Genomic DNA, 18203 nt, shown 5'->3' with positions numbered 1-18203 from the left:
TTCCTTTATTTAATCTACCTAGAAGTGAAGAGAGACCTTTTTAAAAAAAAACATTTAAACACCAAATTTAACTCTGTTTTCAGAATAATTTCTATTGGTTTAGTAATTCAGATAAATTTTAAACATGGCCTAGTGCCTAAATTAAAGCAGGCCCTCTATAAAAGTTTACTGAATGACTCAGTGAATTAATACCCTAAATAATAATAATAATAATAAATAATAAACATCAAAACACCAAATTCATATGGAAAACACTGTATGCAAATATAATTGTGCAGCTATGTTAAAAAAATGACAAACTTCAAGTGTTTTACAAAGTATACACATGGCAGTTCTAAGAAAGACACAACAACCAACATACAAATTCTACTTTTTTTGTTGTTGTTTTTAATTAAGCCCGCAAATTAGGTTTTTGAAACAGAATAGATGTAGAATCCTCTATATTCTTTATCACTGTTAAATGATTTTATTCTGTTCTGTTTTTGCCCAATAACAGATTATCCTGAGGAGTTATGAAAGCAAAGCTTCAGCATATGATTTAATTGTAGGTGTTAATAATCTTGATTCTTTCTTTCACGGGGGAAAAAGTGAGAGGTTCTCTCCTGTGAATGCAATGTTGGGAGTTGAGCCTCTTTAATGTGTTCAAAGGGCAGAGAAATTCACCTAGAAATCGCAGGGTCTCTAGGTAGCAGAGTCCTCTTTAGGAAATTCTCCCAACTGGCTTAAGAAGCAAATGCAGGAGATGGCTTGAGAACTAGCTTGTAAGCACAAGCAGAATGAAAAGAAGCTGATGGACTTCAAACATTCTTTGGGCTCTCACTGGCAGGGAATGCTGTCAAAGGGAGGGGACAGTGACTTGTCTAGGATACCAAAGTAGTCCTGGATCCCTCATTGCTAAAGAGCATGACCTACTACAAATGAGATGGCATGGCAGGCAGGAGGAATCACTTCTGGGTAGTCTCTGTGGTTTACCCAGTTGTTACATAACTGCGAGAAAGTACTGGAAACTCACCATGTGTCAAGCACTGTGATAAACTATTTTAATCTATAAAATAGTTTTTATGATCCACATTTAACAAGTGATTAAATGGAGATAAACAGAGTGTGATGAAAACTAAGTAGGAATCAAAAGTTAACTCCTATCTTGATACTTTCTACTTTCTGTCAAATTGCCTCACATGGCTTAAGTCAGGGAAGTTCATAGTGGATGGGGATGGGGACAAAGTATTTCCTTTCCAAGTATTTCTACCTTCCCACCCTGGAATCCTTTCTATATCATTAAGGTATGGACCCCTCCCTGGAGAGATTCACATCCAGGCATAATTGTGCCTACATTTTCAGTTTATCAATCCACTGAAGGCCCATAGAACTCTGGTCAAGGGGAACTGCCCACAGTCGTTTTAATTGATCAACCATGATTTATCAACTGTTTGTTGACATTTCTTTTTAAATGCCCAGTATCCCTTCAATATTACTTTTGTAAACAACATCCTACATTTTCACTGCGGCGTTTTCCTTCCCTACTCTAGAGACTGTCAGTTAGGGGGTCAGAGCTTAGGGCAAATGGATACATGATCCAAGCCGGGGAAATCAGAATACTTCTTGAGATGTTTGTGGCAGAGGTATGGGGTAAGATTCATTTTCTACTATGGGGGTTAAGCTGGTAGGATCTGATCAGGATGAGTGTTTACCATCAGTTCTAGCTCACGGAGAAAAGCACATGAAAAAGATAGAGCCCTGATGAATCACATCTGCTCCTAATTCTAACCATTCTTAAATCATCTCTACCCCTGGTCTTTCATTAATATGAGCCCAAAATTTCTCATTTTTGCTCAAACTTGCTTTTCTGTCACTTATAACTGAAAGTGTCCTTGAAAATATAACCAGCGACATGGAAGGTAACACAGAGCATGGAATTTCTAAATGGAGATTTTGAAAAATGACTAAGAATTTACCAGTTGGGGACAATGGGAGAAAACTGTTCAGGTGGACAGAAGAACAGGAGCTCTTTGTGTTCCTAGTACTATAGATTGTTTAATATTCCTGGGGCAAACACTATCTGGATGAAGATAGAGGACAAGAGACTAAAAAAAACTGTAGTACCTCAACTAAAACTCTGACATCTGTGTGCTTTTTGTTCTCTGGCTTATTGCTTCTCCTCAACCCTTATTTGTGTTTCCTGATTGCTCATCTAGCTTCTGAGAGCCTGACCCATTGTGTTTAGACATTTCCAAACCCATGATATTTCCAAGCCAATCTTCCAAGTTTTGTTCTTGCTTTTGCCTCTGTCAGATTATTTTTGGCTCCTGGATGGGGGCTGGTCACCAGAAGGACCAAGCCATGATTAGAAGCTTGGAATTTTCAACTCTACCCCCGATTCTCCAGAAAGGGGAGAGGGCTTGGAGTTAATGACCGATCGTGCCTATGTGATGAAACTTCCATAAAGATCCCGAAGTATGGGGGTCAGGGAATTTCCAGGTTGGTGAACAGAACATATCCATGTGCTGGGAGAGTGACACACCCCAACTCCACAGGGACAGAAACTCCTGGGCTTGGGACCCTCCCAGACCTTGCCCTGTTTCTCTTCATCTGGATGTTCATCTGTATCCTTTAATAAACTAGTAAATGTAACTGTTTTCCTGAGTTCTTTGAGCTGCTCTAGCAAATTAGTAGAATCCAAAGAGGGGGTTATGGGAACCTCTGATTTACAGCGAATCAGTCAGGAACACGGGTGACAAATTTTATTTACAACTGACATCTGAGCTAGGTGGGGGGATGGGGTAACTGGGTGATGGGCATTAAGGAGGGCATGTGACCTGATGAGCACTGGGTGTTATATGCAACTAATGAATCATTGAACAACACATCAAAAACTAATGATGTATTATATGTTGGCTAACTGAATTTAAATTAAAAAAAGTAAAAAAAAAGTGGAAGGGAGTAGACACGTGGGACTGAGCCTTTAACCTGTGGGATCTGACACTATCTCCAGGAAGTGTCAGAATTAAGCTAAATTGTAGGATACCCACTGGTGTCTCAGAGAATGTTTGGTGGAAGAACGCTCCCCTCCCACCCATGCACACACACATCTGTAATCAGAAGTGCTGTAAGTGTGGTAGTTATGTGAGAGTAAAGAACCACAGGAGGTAGACTGGGGTTTTCCTCTACACCCCTTCCTCCTTCTTGACTGCCTCTGGATCACCTTTTGGGTCTTTGCTTGTATGTCACCCACTCTGAGATGGGTTCTGGGACCATCCTCCTCCCAGGGATTTAAGTTATATAATTTCTTAGCATTCTCCAATAACTCATGTTGTACAAATTATCACTCTTTATCACAATTAGCTGTTATTTTCTGACTGCCCATTTTGCCACTGAGTGCCTCGAGACCAGAAAACTATATCTGATTATTTATTCCCAGTTTTTAAGACACTGGTTAACAAGTAGGAGGCACTCTAGAAATACTTACTGAATGTTGCATGAAAACACACTATATGAATGGAAAAGACTGATAGGGAGTTGGAAAAATTGGATGGAAAAGTTCTCGAAAATTTATACATGGAGAGGAAAATTAAGTCATTCGTGTGGAAGACTGTGTGAGCCTGAAATCTTTCCAATGTTCATACATGATTCAAGATTAGCAAGGAGCCCTGAGAATGGAAGAACTCATTGAGAAAATAAAGGAAGAATGAGAAGTACTGACCTAGTCTTATAGGATATTCACAGCTTGAATGTAAGGAGGCAGACAGGGCAGAAGGCACAGGCAACTATAAAGGAGGATAGGAACAGGATCATGGGAGGCCAGCTTTAGTGAAAGTTAACCAGACCTCTGTGTCTCATTGTGTCTTAAAATACTGCAAAATGTTTACAAGTATATTGAAGTATGATTTGGATGTACTGAAGTACATGCTGTGTTTATATGCTTTAGATTTAAAATAGATTGACATTAGATGGAAAAATGGAATTCCAAGGGTATCTAGAAATTCATTTCAGCCAACAGAATTCTTAAAGTGAAAAAAGAAAAGCAATGTAATTTAATTTAATTTTCACTTGGTTTTTCTCTTCCTTATTTTTTGAAAATATTAATCTACAGGACATTCCGAAGTTTGACAAGGAAGGCCGAAAAACAAGAAAAAAGAAATTTAGGAATTAAGTTTCTAATTAAGAACTATTAGCAATAATAATAGTTGTTATATGTTGGGTATATATTACATGCTACAAATTGCAAAGCAATTTACAAGCTTTTACTATAATCTCTTTTAATCCTCCTAATAGCGTTATAAATTGGGTATTATTTTGATTTTACAAATGAAGAACCTAGCACAGAGGGAATAACTAATATACATAAGGTCACAGAGAAAAAGACATGACAGAGACAGGTTTCCAATCCAGATTTGATACCGTTAAAACTTGTTGTTTAAGTATTATGTTATAATACCTTTTGAAAATGACTGAAGTGATTCACTGCATACACAATCCAAAATTTATCTAGGTCAAGACTACAGTTTTGTGGTCTGATAGCAGGGGCATTTACCTGTAATGATTTGGCAAAACAATTTAGATACAGTTAGAAAATATCTTCAATTATTCCCAGGAATAAAAATCATGCTGTTTACATTTTTATCACTTTTATTTATAACTCTTATGTGGCACAGGCATTTCAATTTACTTTGAAAATTACCCAGCTACTGTTTTAAAATAAATCATGTCTACTCTTCATCCTAATTCTCCAGGGACTGTCATTCTGATATTTGTGAATTCATAGTTGCCTTTACCTACTTAACAAGAACTTCCAGACAGTGCCCGTGTCTAATTAACAAAGATTCTTTTCATCTATTTTTACCCTAAACTCAATTAACAATTCCAAGAGTGAGACTTACAGAAATCTCACTACACTAACACATAATTTGCTTCTACACATATACTTATTCTAATTTAGCTGAATTCCATGCTTAGATTCCACTGACGTTGCAACATGAAAAAGCAAAGTAACTAGTAGAACAGTAGAGATTTATGATTTATGTTTAAGCAACTCTCCAGCTGCAATAGTTTGGATTTGTGTTGTTATATGGATTTGTGTTAATTGGGAAACTATAAAGATTGAGATACTTATTCAAACAGAATTTAGGACCCCAAGCCAATAGCTATTTCACTTTCCAGCGCTAGGTCTTGGCCATTGATCTGTAAGCACCACTGAAGCATACTAAAACCCATGGAAAACAACTTCATAGCGTCTAATGCAGTTTGATCAGCTCACATGTAACATTCATTTTCAGCGTCTTTCAGTGAACGACTGAAAACTTGTGAAACTGAGCAGATTCAATGAATGATCGAATTGTTTTGAGAAGAGACTCAGAGGTCTGCACTGTGAGATTTTGACTCTTGTCAAGTTTAGAAAATCGTTAGTTAATCAATGATTTAATGTATGAATCCATTTATCCTAGTGAATGACCAAATAGCTTAGAGGCAGAAAACACAGATTCACTTGTGGTGGTTTCAAATTTTTATCACTATACTACCTCTATTCAGTCAACAAATACTTATTGAATAAATGAGAACACAATATACCTTTATTTTTAATCTGCTCCACTTTGGCTGACCAGCCTTCCTTCCCAATTCCTATTAGATGAATTGGCTGGGTACTCAAATTTAAATGCACATCACCAATAAGTTTCTGGGGATTCTTTGATGGAAAACGCAGTACATGAACAGGACATGAATTTTGGCTATTTCCAAATTTTACACATGAACTGATTTTGTTTATACCTAAAAACATAAGAATTCCTTGTGTAGTTTTTAATGGTGAAAAAAAATCCTTTTCATAATGATATTAGAGGGGCACCTGGGTGGCTCAGTCTGTTGATTTTGGCTCAGGTTAAGATCTCAGGGCTGTGGGATTGAGCCCCTTATCCAGGTCTGCACTCAGCATGGAGTCTGCTTGAGATGCTCTCTCCCTCTCCTTTTGCCCACCCCCCAATCACACTCTCGCTCTCTCTCTAAAATAATAAATAAAATCTTTAAAAAACTCAGTAACATTAAAATTTTTAAAGCCCATTTTTAAAAGAATAACTGGCATGCAAAACTTATTGTTAGTTTTAAGTTAAAGACAATGGTTGCAATAACAATAGGATTTCGAATGTTTGCCTACGTAGATTTGTTTTTGCATGGAATACTTATGGTATTCATTTTCATTGTTAACTATAATATTTAATAATATTAATTTCAATAGCTATATTTTTAATACAGTTATTGATATTTAATTCTACTATAAATTACAATTCTCTATGAAACTATCTCTATTTTGTTCATCTAATTGGTATTTCAGTCATTCTATTTTTTGATACTTGGTTATTCTTTATTTTAACTTATTTCCATTATTCAAATATTTCCATAATATTTAATATGATAATAAAGTGGAATGCTAGCATTTTCATTAGGGGCATATAAATGACTACAGGAAATACAAAACAACTTAAAATGGAGAGAATTAGTGGACATTGTTGAGGCACAGGACTGCTGCTGTAGCAGGTTAGCAGCTAAGAGTGGCCTAAAATAGAAGAACAGTAATAAAAATGACCAAGGAAGCTGCTAATGTAGTAAAGTACAAGAATTAATCAAGAGAATAAAAGCAAAAACAAAGTCCTAAAGAGTTTTCCAAAAGTATCAATAATAGGAAAACATATTCTGAACAAGTTATATTTATCACTGCAGGAAAGCAAGCCTCAATTTAAAATACAAATAAGCAAAAAAAAAAAAATAAGGAGGGGTGAAGAATATTCACTGAGGTAAACAAATGACGCTGAGAAGTGTATACCATGTGTAAGCAATTGCAATAATTCAACACTGAGTGCCGAGAATGTTGGCAGTAGTTTAAAGTTTTGAATGTCATGAAAAAAAAATACACTGCAAGATGGGCAAGGAGTTGCTAATAACTCCTCCCCTCCCTGAAGACAGCAGAAGCCTATTTAAAAAATAAGCTGTTAAATTAATTAAACAGGAGGCCATTAGACTGAGGTGGCTCTAATACCATGGCACGCTACATGAGCAAACCAAAATGTGACCCTATAAAATGCCACAAGGTTAAGGAACTGAAATGCCAAGGACAGCCAATCACAAACAGCTCACTAGGCTTTACAAGAGCCAATCAAATAAGATTCTTTCTTTGAGTTGGCACTCTCTCTACACAGTCTGTCTCTGACCCCCCCCCCCACCCCCGTCCTGTCGGGGCCGGGGTGGGGGGAGCTTCTAACCATTTCTGGTTTGAACCTGCTGATTAATTTGAACGGATTTTTGTATAAAGAAACCTTTAGAATTTTTAATATGCTTCAGTTTATCTTTTAACACGTCTCACAATGAAAAAAACGAACAGGAGTTGCTAAAGGCACTGCTTATCATAAAGGACCTGTTGGCATAAAACAGAGGTTTCCTTCAAGATACTTCCCACAATCACTAGGCCCCTTACCTTCCCTAAAGTCAGAAGCAAAAAAACATGCTAATTTGACATGTCCTTCCGCGAAGGCAAGAGGACAACTGAATGCAGTAATTATCCCACACCCTTCAAGTGAAACAAACAAACAAACAAAAAAAACAAAAATGAGGAGACCAAGTCATGCTGAGAGTCACAGCAATGTAAGGATCCAATGGGTCCAGACATGATTAGTTTACAGAGTAGCCAGTAAGCTCTGTGAATAAGAGTCTGTCTTTAAAAGTCTCAATAAATGCTTGTTTTTTATGAACTATGTTAAGACATGAATAAAAGTTTCTACTTTAGTTATGTTATGTATACTGAGAAATATTAAAATGCTTTGAGCAAATACTGATTATTAAATTAATAAAGGTAAATCTACCTAATACTGATCATGTTTCTGTCATCTGTTTATTCAAGAGTGAATCATATGCTGTCAGGAATTTTTGGATGTTTTAGAATGAAATTTCCACTTTAATAATCCAAAAACACTGTATTTCCATCGATAAATATTTGAATCTTTTAAAATGTCACATTAAAATTAATGTCTCTGACCTGAGTAGTAACCAAGCCCCCACCCTGCTTAGCTTCTGAGATCAGACAAAAGATTCAGCACATTCAGGGGGTTGAAGTGAGGGGGAAGGAATGGGGAGTTGTTGCTTAGGGAATATAAAGTGTCAGGAATGCAAGATGAATACATTCTAGAGACTGCTTACAACATAGGTACCCTTAGTTAACAATATGGTATTGTGTACTTTAATATATGCTGAGAAGACAGATCTCTTATCAAGTATTTTTACCACGGAAACAAAAACGAAAACAAGATACATCAACAAAAGAACACAAGAACACTTTTGGAGGTGATGGATAAGCTTAGTACCTGGACTGTGGTGATATTGTATTAACGAGTGTATACATAAGTTCGAACTCATCAAAATGTATACATTAAATAGGTGCAATTTTTGTATATCAATCATATCTCAATAACACTTAAAAAGGAGAGATAGCCTATAAAGATAAAAAAATAATAAGTAAAAGTAACCTCCTTGAAGATGGACTGTATTCCCTTTCGGCACCATTAGATTTGACCTCCTCAGCCAGGCATGGCTAACACCGTGAACCCAGGCATGGCTAACACCGTGAACCCAGGCATGGCTAACACCGTGAATCCACTCTTGAGTTTTTGTTGTCCCCCCACCTTTTTTTCCCAATCAGGGCAAAAATGACAAAATTATAGGCTGTGTCTTGGAACAATTCTTTTTAGCTCTGATATGGTAAGGGAAAAAGTCTTAAGGAGAAGAAAAGCATTTCAAAGTGCTTGAAAAGCACTGGAGAAAATGCAGAAGACAGAAACAATATCCATTAGTCATTCTTTAATATAAAAAAGGAAGCCAGGGCAATACAAAGAGTTTACCCATTTAGTTCTTCCTTAGAAATAACAAAAGAAGCATACTAAACCCATTATTCTGAAGAATTCCTTTTCAAGTAACCTATTTGCTTGGGTTCTAATGGTGATAATCATGCGCTACCTTCCTTTGCACCCATTCCAATTTTATTTTTATGTGCTTTTCAAATGTGTATATATTAGAAAATGCCAGAATGGAAAGGGACCAGAACTTATGTGGTCTTCATACTTTATTTCCATGGATAAAGAAAATAACGTTTACAGAGAATGAATGATAAACCTTCTTCTGCCCCCCCCCCCCAAACTTTACCTAATTAGTCCCACTGTGGGACACACACTCCATCTCTCTGGACCTCAGTTCAATCATCTTTAAAAGGAGCTGGACAGTATCACGGCTAAAAAAAAAATCAGTATCAACATCAAAAATATTTACTGAAAGATACTTGGTGCCAATCACAGTTTTAGGCACTTTACATTATTTAAACCTCACAATAACCTTAGAAGTTCATAATGAAGTTTGAGCCAATTGAGGCAAAGAAGATACAGGAAATTGCCTATAGTCACAGAGCTCGCAAATGGCAGTACCGCTTAGGGAGAAAGTAAATTCCCCTGCAGGGAAGTTACAGCTCCTGTTTGTAGTGTGTTGCTTCTTTCCTTTCTTGTCCTCACGCTTCTTTTCTCAACCAGGGCAGAATGTATTTATAGCACCCAATTAAGTATTCCACAGAGAAAAGGGTTTTAAACTTGCCACATTCCTCCCACTTGTCCATGCTAACTTCTAACTACTCCCTAGTATCCACTTTTCTCAGAATATCAGGTATTCTTTGTTTGGTTCCTTCTTATTTCTATTGTGCTTCTTATCTCACTGTTTTGTAATCTCCCGTTTATGGGAGATTACATCTGTGTCTGATGTTCATGCTATATTCAGGTCCAGGTTCTTGTTAACAGTTCAAAGTCACATGCATCAAAATCTCCTATGATGCTTGTTAAAAATGTGGACTCCATTTTAAAGAATCTGAATTTGAATCTACTTCCAGGTGATCATGATACACCCTTCAGTTTGAGGACCAATGCATATAGTCTTCAGTTCAGGGCTTTTCTCTTATCTATTGTGCAGGTAGAGGTAGCAGCCCAGGGAAAAGCCAACACCAGTAACAGTGAGCCTCCAGGACAGGCCCTATGTGATCACCTAGTACAGGGTCATCAACTACAGCCCTCAGGTAGCCCATTTTTGTCAGGCCTGCAAGCTAAAAATGGTTTATACATGTTTGAATGGTTGAAAAAATCAAAAGATAGCACTTTGTGACACATAGAAATTATAAGAAATTCAATTTCCAGGGTTCCTAAATCCATTTTTATTGGAACATGGCCAAGCTCATTTGTTTACATGATTGTCTGTGATAATTTTCACTCTACAGTAGTAGAGTAGTTGTGACAGAGACCATCTGGGCCACAGAGCCTAAAATATTTACTAGATGGCTCTTTAAAGAAGAGTTTGCTGATCCCTGATGTAGTAGCTCATGCCTATCTCTTTTTTAAAAAACAGCATAGAGTATATAGTCAATGATATTGTAATAGAGATGTATGAGGACAGACGGCAGCTACACTTGTGAGCATAGCAAGACGTGTAAACTTGTGAAGTCATTATGTTGTACACCTGAAACTCATGTAACATTCTGTGTCAACTATACTCAGATAACAAATAAAATAAACAATTTCAAAACTGTTCAAGTGAACTCAGTGAAACTCAGAACTGTAACTCCATTTCCTGAGTTTTAGACTTACGTTCTTTATTCACTTTCACACATTGTTTCTAATGTCAGTTAAATCAGTAGAAACATAGGCTAAATTATCCCTGAGATTGAAATTACTAATGAAGTAAATATGGTTTTTTTTTTGTATGCTCTTTGGTATTCTCTGGTCAAAATAGGAATGTTTTAGATGACATGATGACATTGATTAATGATATTACAAAAGTAAGAACTGAGAGAACAAAGAAAAATCTTAAAAATAATTGTGGACTTTATTTACAATACTCTCTATCCATAGCCCTGTGTAATTTTTTCACAGAATTTATCACTATCTAAAAGATTTTCAGATTTATGTGTTTCTAATACAAGCTCTTTGAGGGAGGGGCAACTTCTGACTTGGTTACTGGTATGTCCTCAAGGTCCAAAACAGTACTTGGTACCTGTCCAGGGGATAAGACAAAGTGCTGATTAAGAGTATGAAATATGAAGCAGAATTCTGGTTCTGCTATGTTCTGTCAGTATAAACTTGAACAAGTTATTTCCTTTCTCTGAGCTTCGGTTTCCTTTTCTGTAAATAATGTTTGTAATACCAGCCTCAGAGATTACTAATATGAAGATTAAAACTAGTTAAAATTCATAAAACACTTAGAAGAGGGCCTCTGTGGGTATTTTATAATTATTAGTTGTAATTGTTGTTTTAATAAATGTTTGTTGAGTGAATGTTGTTTCTGCTAAATATCAGTAAGATCTTAAATTATTATCCTTGCATACATTTTTGGTTAATCATTTTTCATGGTCTTCAAGTTTTGTTATTTTGATCTTGTTATTTTTTCTATTTACTTACTGCTAGTATGGGAATGCTCCTGATATTTGTGTACATATTTTTATATAACTTTATTCAATTTACTAATGAATCCCAAGCATTCTTTATATGCCACATGTTCTAGATGCTCCTTGTTGCATATTAATATCCATTCTCCCATTCTTTAGCCATAGAACTCCTGCATATGGCCACCTGACCAGAGCATGCACTTGTTGGTCTCTTTTACAGCTCAAAGTGATTGTGAAACCAAGTTTTGTTCAATGGGATGTAAGCAAAAATCATGTGTACTGCTTCCTTATCATGCCCCTGAAATTTATCTTTATATACATTTTGATCCCCTTCCATATCCTGCTGGCTAGAAGTGGTGGCAATTGTGGCAGGCACTTCAACCCAAAGATAGAAGTCATTATATGTGTATGTGTCAGTTGAGCCAATAAAAGTTGTGATAAACTCTCAGTAAGAAAGGATAAAAGCAACTTGCCCAAATGGATGTTATAATTTAGAACCAGCTGTATATTTTAGAAGCACCGTATTGAGTTTACATACAGATAAAATTACTTTGGTTGTTATAGAAAGTATGTCTAAGATTATGCACTCTCCTTGTGATGAGAGTAATTCTGACACAAATGGAAGGAGATTCTTTAAATATCAAGGGAGCATGGCCTTCAGAAGTAAATTTAATAACTACTAGGGTTTCTCCCATTATGGTCAGAAGTGTGCAAAGATAGCAGCGCACCACGTTGAACTGGGGCCTTTGCTATGAAGTGGTCATGATGGACAGATGGACCTTAATATTCTACCACAAATACTCAGAAGGCAATGTGACTCAGGGTTGGATGTTAGTTCAGTCATGCATGCAAATCAGAGTGCATATTAGAACTGGGTTATTGTCTGAAAGACTAAAGCTAGGAAATAGGACCTTAGTGCAAGTTGATTAAACATTTATCTCATCAGTGTCTTCTTACAGCAAATCAGGACTTAGTCCTACACCCATAAATACTCCCACATTGAGCCTGTATGTGTCATCCTTTGAACCTTTGTTTGATACCTGAGTTAGTATTTTCAGCATGATAATTTCATTTGTAAAGAAAATTTTCTGGTGAACTTAATCATACTTTCCAAATCATATCCCTGGAGTTCTAACTAGCTTTAGGAAGAATGGTTCTAAGCATTTGCACAGCATTTTAATCATCCTTTCATGGGACAAGTTCTATGTGTCTCTCAAATTATTCTCATTAGATAAGTAAGAATCATTACCATTTTGATTATCAACATGATATTTATCATTTATTGAGTAGCTGTTAATTGTGCTACATTTTTTACTTTGTGGTATTTCATTATTACAATAGGCTTATAGGTAGCTATTGATCCATTCATATTTTACTAATAGACATTCACCATTTTAAAAATGTTAACTGACTTAGGGGCCCTGTGTGGCTCAGTCGGTTAAACGTCTGACTCTTGATTTTAGCTCAAATCATGATCTCAGGGTTGTGCGACTGAGCCCCACATCGAGCTCCATGCTGAGCATGGAGCCTTTGAGATCCTCTCTTCCCCTCCCTCTGCCCCTCCACTTGCACATACTCTCTCTCTCAAAATAAAAGAATAAATAAATAGATAGATAAATAAATAAAATATTGACTGACTTATGTCAAATCACTTAGCTTATAAATGGCAGGACTAGGAAGTCAAACCTATGTCGGTCTGCTTCAAAGCCCATGATTTTTCTCTACTATATACTCACTCTAGTTCTCAACTTAGGTTAACATCAGAATCAGTTATAACAGTTTTTCTTTTATTTTTTAAGTGAAGATAGGCCAGGTCTCATGCTAACAATGGCTAAGAATTTCTAGATACACTTGCATTTTTCAAATGCTTTACAGGGGATGTTGGTTGAGAATTATTCCACTGTGGTGTATTTCCTCTCCATTTATTTATCCTTTTTGGTGATGGAATCCTAAATATCAGAAAGAATTGATTTAAAAAAAAAAAAAGGATACCAGAGCTTCAGTGGACTGCTCTTCTTCTAAAATTAAAATATTAATGGGGCACCTGGGTGGCTAAGTCAGTTAAGAGGCTGCTTTCAGCTCAGGTCATGATCCCAGGATCCTGGGATCCAGCCCCGTGTGGGGCTCCCTACTCAGTGGGGAGTCTGCTTCTCCCTCTTTCTCTGCTGCTCCCCCTGCTTGTGCTCTCTCTCCAACTCTCTCTCAAATAAATAAAATCTTTAAAAATAAATAAGTAAAATGAAATATTAACTTATTTTCTTCCCCCAGCTGTTTTATTCAGCATACAAAAACATACAGAAGCATTAGTGAGGGTACAAATCCATCCAATCACTTGGATAGATAATAGTTATATTTCTGAGAATCAGTGGGGAATAATCAAAGCTTATGAAGAGTTTTGAAAAATAAGGATTTAAAGAAATTCACAGGCCCCAGAAAAGGGCAGTGGCTCAATAATTTACTAGTTGTATATTTCAGGTGAGTTACTTCAAGTTCCAGAAGGTATTTTCCGCATCTTTAAAATGGTGACAATACTTCCCGCCTTGTAAGGTGTTGAGGCAATAACAGGATCTCAATAAATTCTTACTAACAGTGAACTGCTATTAACAATAGCAATTATCTCATGATGTGGGGATCCATAAACCTAAGGAGAGGAGAGGTAAGCGATTGAATCTGCCTAAAAGAGAGTGGAAAAGCACCATCCTAGTGTTTCAGCCAGCCTAATGCCTCACAAAGGAGGTGCTCCCAAAATATTTCTAATGACACTATAATCTATTTTGCAATTTTGTCTTAAAAGGCTATATTTTCCCTTTTTTGCCTCTCATGCTTTTTCTGATTTTATAAAACTTTCTCAACACATATTCTGATCCTACTTATAAGTTATTATCCTTCTTATCTCCCACTGGCAGTGTTTTCTGGGTGAAAAGTAATATATTTGCTTTATCAACATGTTATTAAATAAGGAGATATTATCAGCACTTACTGTTTGTAAAAATCTTCAGTTAGGATAATTTATTGCTATATAGTAAAGATGTTGGCCTTGCCCTCAGCTTTTCGGAGGTCATCTGTGCCATGCCTTATAGGAATGTCTTTGTTTACAATAAGGCATGGCCACTTTGGTTCCTAGGATGGGAGATATAATAGCTGGGGGCTGTTCATCCCAAAAAGACCAATCATATTACTTCAGAGGTTTTGCATCTTGACTTGGAGGCTGATATGAGCCATATGGACAATCAATCAATCGTGTTTATGTAAGGAAATCCTAATAAAAACTCTGGGCATCAAAGCTTTGGTGAGCTTCTTTGGTTGGCAGTGCTCTGTGTATATGGTTATGCACTGATTCTAGGAAGGTAATACATCCTGAGAACAATGGAAGCTTAGTCTTTGGAGCCCTCCAAGATTCTTCTCTGTGTGTCTTTCCTTGGCCGATTTTGATCTGTATCCTTTCCCTGTAATAAGCCATACTGTGAGTATAACAACCCTCAGTGAGTTCTGTGAGTCTTTCTAGTAAATTATTGAATCTGGGAGTAGGTTTTCAAACCCCTTGAACTTGTAGTTGGTATTTGAAGTGAGGCTACTCTTGTGGGCCACTGTGCCTTCAAACTTTGCAGTTTGGCTAAGTGTTGTTCTAAATGTTTGTACCCCCTCAAAATTCATACGCTGAAATCCTAACTCCTAGTGTCATGGTATTAGGAGGTAAGGCCTTTAAGGGTGATGAGTTCATGAGGGCACAGCCCTTATGATTGAGGTCAGTGCCATTGTAAAAGAGAAGCCAGAGAACTCCCTTGCCCATTCAGCCATGTGAGTACAGAGTGAAAAGACACCATCTTTGAATCAGGAGTAAGCTTTCACCAGGCACCAAATTTGCTAGCACCTTGACTTTGGACTACTTGGCATCCAGAACTGTGAGAAATGAGTATTTGTTGTTTAAGCCGCCCAGTCTATGTTATAGCAGCCCAAACAGACTGAGACAAACAACATATGGTAAATACTAGCTTATCAAATTTGTGATGTTTTCTACTACCAAGTTTTTAAAAAGTAAAATCATGAGCAGTCAAATTACTAATTACAAAAAAGAGAAAGAATCAAGAAATGAAAGCAATCCATGCATCCATTTTGTCCATCTGTTTCTTTTTAGTGTCTCAAAAGTTCACCTATTTGAAACTTCCAAATTTCTCAACACTTAAGATCCTTTGTTCTTCCCTTATAAAAATGAAATGGGAATAAAGGAGTGCTGAACTTCTTTAGTATAATCTGAGGTCTCATATTTTCTATACTGAAGACATAGGGACCAATAGAATGCTGTCATTTTATTTACTTTGGAACACTAGTCAGAGTCAAGAAAAACCAAGAAAAAACACTTAGATGCAAAGTTTAAAATCCAACAATCTTATTTAGCCAAATGACTGCAAATACCGATGTTTTATTCTTTTCTATAGAGTTAAATGTTCAATTTCAATCCAACATTTGACAGTTTAAAAGCCGGTTGTTTTAACTAGTTGATTTAATATAGCTGTCAATATAAGGAAGCTATGAATCTTGAAATCACCCATAGGAATATAACAAATCCGAAGATGTCATGATGAATTTAAGTAACTGGTAGAAGGCAAACTATTTCTTTAGAAACACAGTTTTCATATATAAAGAAATTTTGTTATTAAGAGAAAGGCCAGGCAGCTTAGTGGCCACTATTGAACACTCAAATTTTGAGTCAGATATCCTGGCTCTGGATTCCTGCTGCTTTTTTTTGTAAGTTAATTATGATGATTAACTGAAAAATGTGTGTGTGTTTCTGGGGGGATATATGGTGCTTAGCATAGTGCCAGGCACACAATAATCTCTCAAAAAACTCTAGACTGCTATTATTTTTACCAACTGCATAAATAAGCAAATTGCAAAGCAATTTATAAAATGCATGTTGTGCTACAGAATCATCCCATGAATAAATGTTTATTTACCCAAGAAAGGAGATTTAGTCTTGGGTATAAAATAAACTACTATTATTTCATTTGTCATCAAGTTCAAGTTGTCAACAGAAAAGATTTTTCTGCTACTCAACCAATAACTAGTTGATATTGGCCTTTTGAGCCTTGTAACAGCAATACGAGTTTAGCATTTCAAATTTACCAAGTACTTCCTTGTATAAAATCTCATCCAAATATCATGCCTTAGGCTGATCCAAAATTTATTAGTATTCCATTTCACAGTTAAGAAAACTGAGGTGCAGAGAGAGTAAATAAATTTCCAGGGGCTACAAAATTAGAAAGTGATTAGTCTAAGACTCAACGGGGATCTTTAACTTCAAGTTAAACATTTTTTCACCTTTTTCCCTTATCTCTCACTAAATTTCAGTATTCCATTTTAATTTTTTAAAAGTTATCTTTCTCAAATTGTTAGCTTTGAAATTAATAAAAATGCTTTAGTAAACCTATGAGTAAAATAAAATGGGTCAATTTATGATACTTATGATCAAAGTATTAATATCAAGTGTGATCTTGCTATTAATAGTAAGAGGGGAAAAAAAAAACAGTTCGTAATCTCCATATGTAAATAATACAGCCAAGCCTGCTATCACAAGAAAAACAAATCCTATGCTTTCATCAGGGAACCAATTCTAACCAAAACAGGAAAAAGAGTCAAAAAGAGTGGCAAACAGACTTCAAATGTCTCATGCACAACAGGAGACAACTTTAACCTATATTTTAAACAATTGCTTTACACAGGTCTTGGAAATAGTAAAAACAGTGGGAGTAGCAAATGGCAATTTCTTTAGCTTTTTTCATTGTTGCCTTTTAACATATGTTGTCATAAGACATCTGATTTCCTTTTATTTGGAAAGATTCTTTGTGTTGGAACAGTACAATTATCAACAGCAAAGAAGACATTTTCCATTGATGATAATAATGTGGGCAATTTACAGTACTACACTTATCTTTACAATACAGTGTCATCATAAAGGATAATCGAGAGGTATAATAAGCAATTGTAGGCCTTTGTGAATAACTACCAGTTTGACAATGTCAAAGCTTTGAGCTTTACCAAATATAAAACAAAAAAAGGACATTGTTCAACTATTATTAAACTTTTCCATGAAATAAAATCAATTAAGAACTCCACATTTTCTAACCCAAAATGATACAATTCCAGCAGGAAGTATAAGTTTCCAATAAATGGGTCTATCAGAAGGTCATAAAGTTTGCAGGCAAGCTAAAAATGTCACATCAGAGAGTTTTACGTTGGGATATAAGTTGGGAGCTACAAGATGTCACTATCTTATGCAAACACTGTTGTCATTAAATAATATTTTCACGTAAGTTTAGCCATGGCAACTTGCTTCAAATGCTAATAAAACACAGAAAAACTTGTATTTGAATTTCTGTTAGAACATTAATTCAAAGTCGGTCATGAAATTTATGAAAATAGTTTCATACATTTACTAATGATGAAAATAAGCTAATTAGCTGAATTAGGCTGTGGTGTACATAAACATACAGTAAATTAGAAAGCTGTTTTAAGATTAATCATTTTTATAAAGGCAGGGATAGACTTTCATCTGATGGAACTGGGAAAGAGAATTAAAAGGATCAAAAAATGAGTAACTGGTAGAGTCTATCAAGATAAATAATGATCAATTTTCGGATCTGAGATAATTTAACTCAAGAACTTTTGTAGCAGTCTCTTTTTTCTACATCTGGAACTTTCCATTCACAGAAATGGCAGCTTTAATTTGAAGAGGAAAATGACTTGGTCGTTTCAT

The 18203-nt window shown here is 35.9% G+C and overlaps 1 protein-coding gene across 38 annotated transcripts in view; it reads right to left on the bottom strand.

The window, feature by feature from the left end:
• PPFIA2 (PTPRF interacting protein alpha 2) overlaps positions 1-18203 on the bottom strand; it is a 465447-nt gene that overhangs the window by 143477 nt on the left and 303767 nt on the right. For 26 of the 38 annotated variants that reach the window (XM_027592669.2, XM_027592670.2, XM_027592668.2 and 23 more), the window contains one exon: positions 4436-4531. The exons of the other annotated variants lie outside the window; for them this stretch is intronic. In XM_027592669.2, coding sequence (XP_027448470.1) covers positions 4436-4531 — 96 coding nt within the window. The remainder of the gene's footprint in view (positions 1-4435; positions 4532-18203) is intronic. 38 annotated transcript variants of the gene reach the window in all.

Source organism: Zalophus californianus, chromosome 9 (assembly GCF_009762305.2).
Source record: "Zalophus californianus isolate mZalCal1 chromosome 9, mZalCal1.pri.v2, whole genome shotgun sequence".
NCBI classification, from domain to species: Eukaryota; Metazoa; Chordata; class Mammalia; order Carnivora; family Otariidae; genus Zalophus; species Zalophus californianus.
The sequence above is the reverse complement of the archived record's forward strand: the minus strand, read 5'-3'. Positions and strand labels throughout refer to the sequence as shown.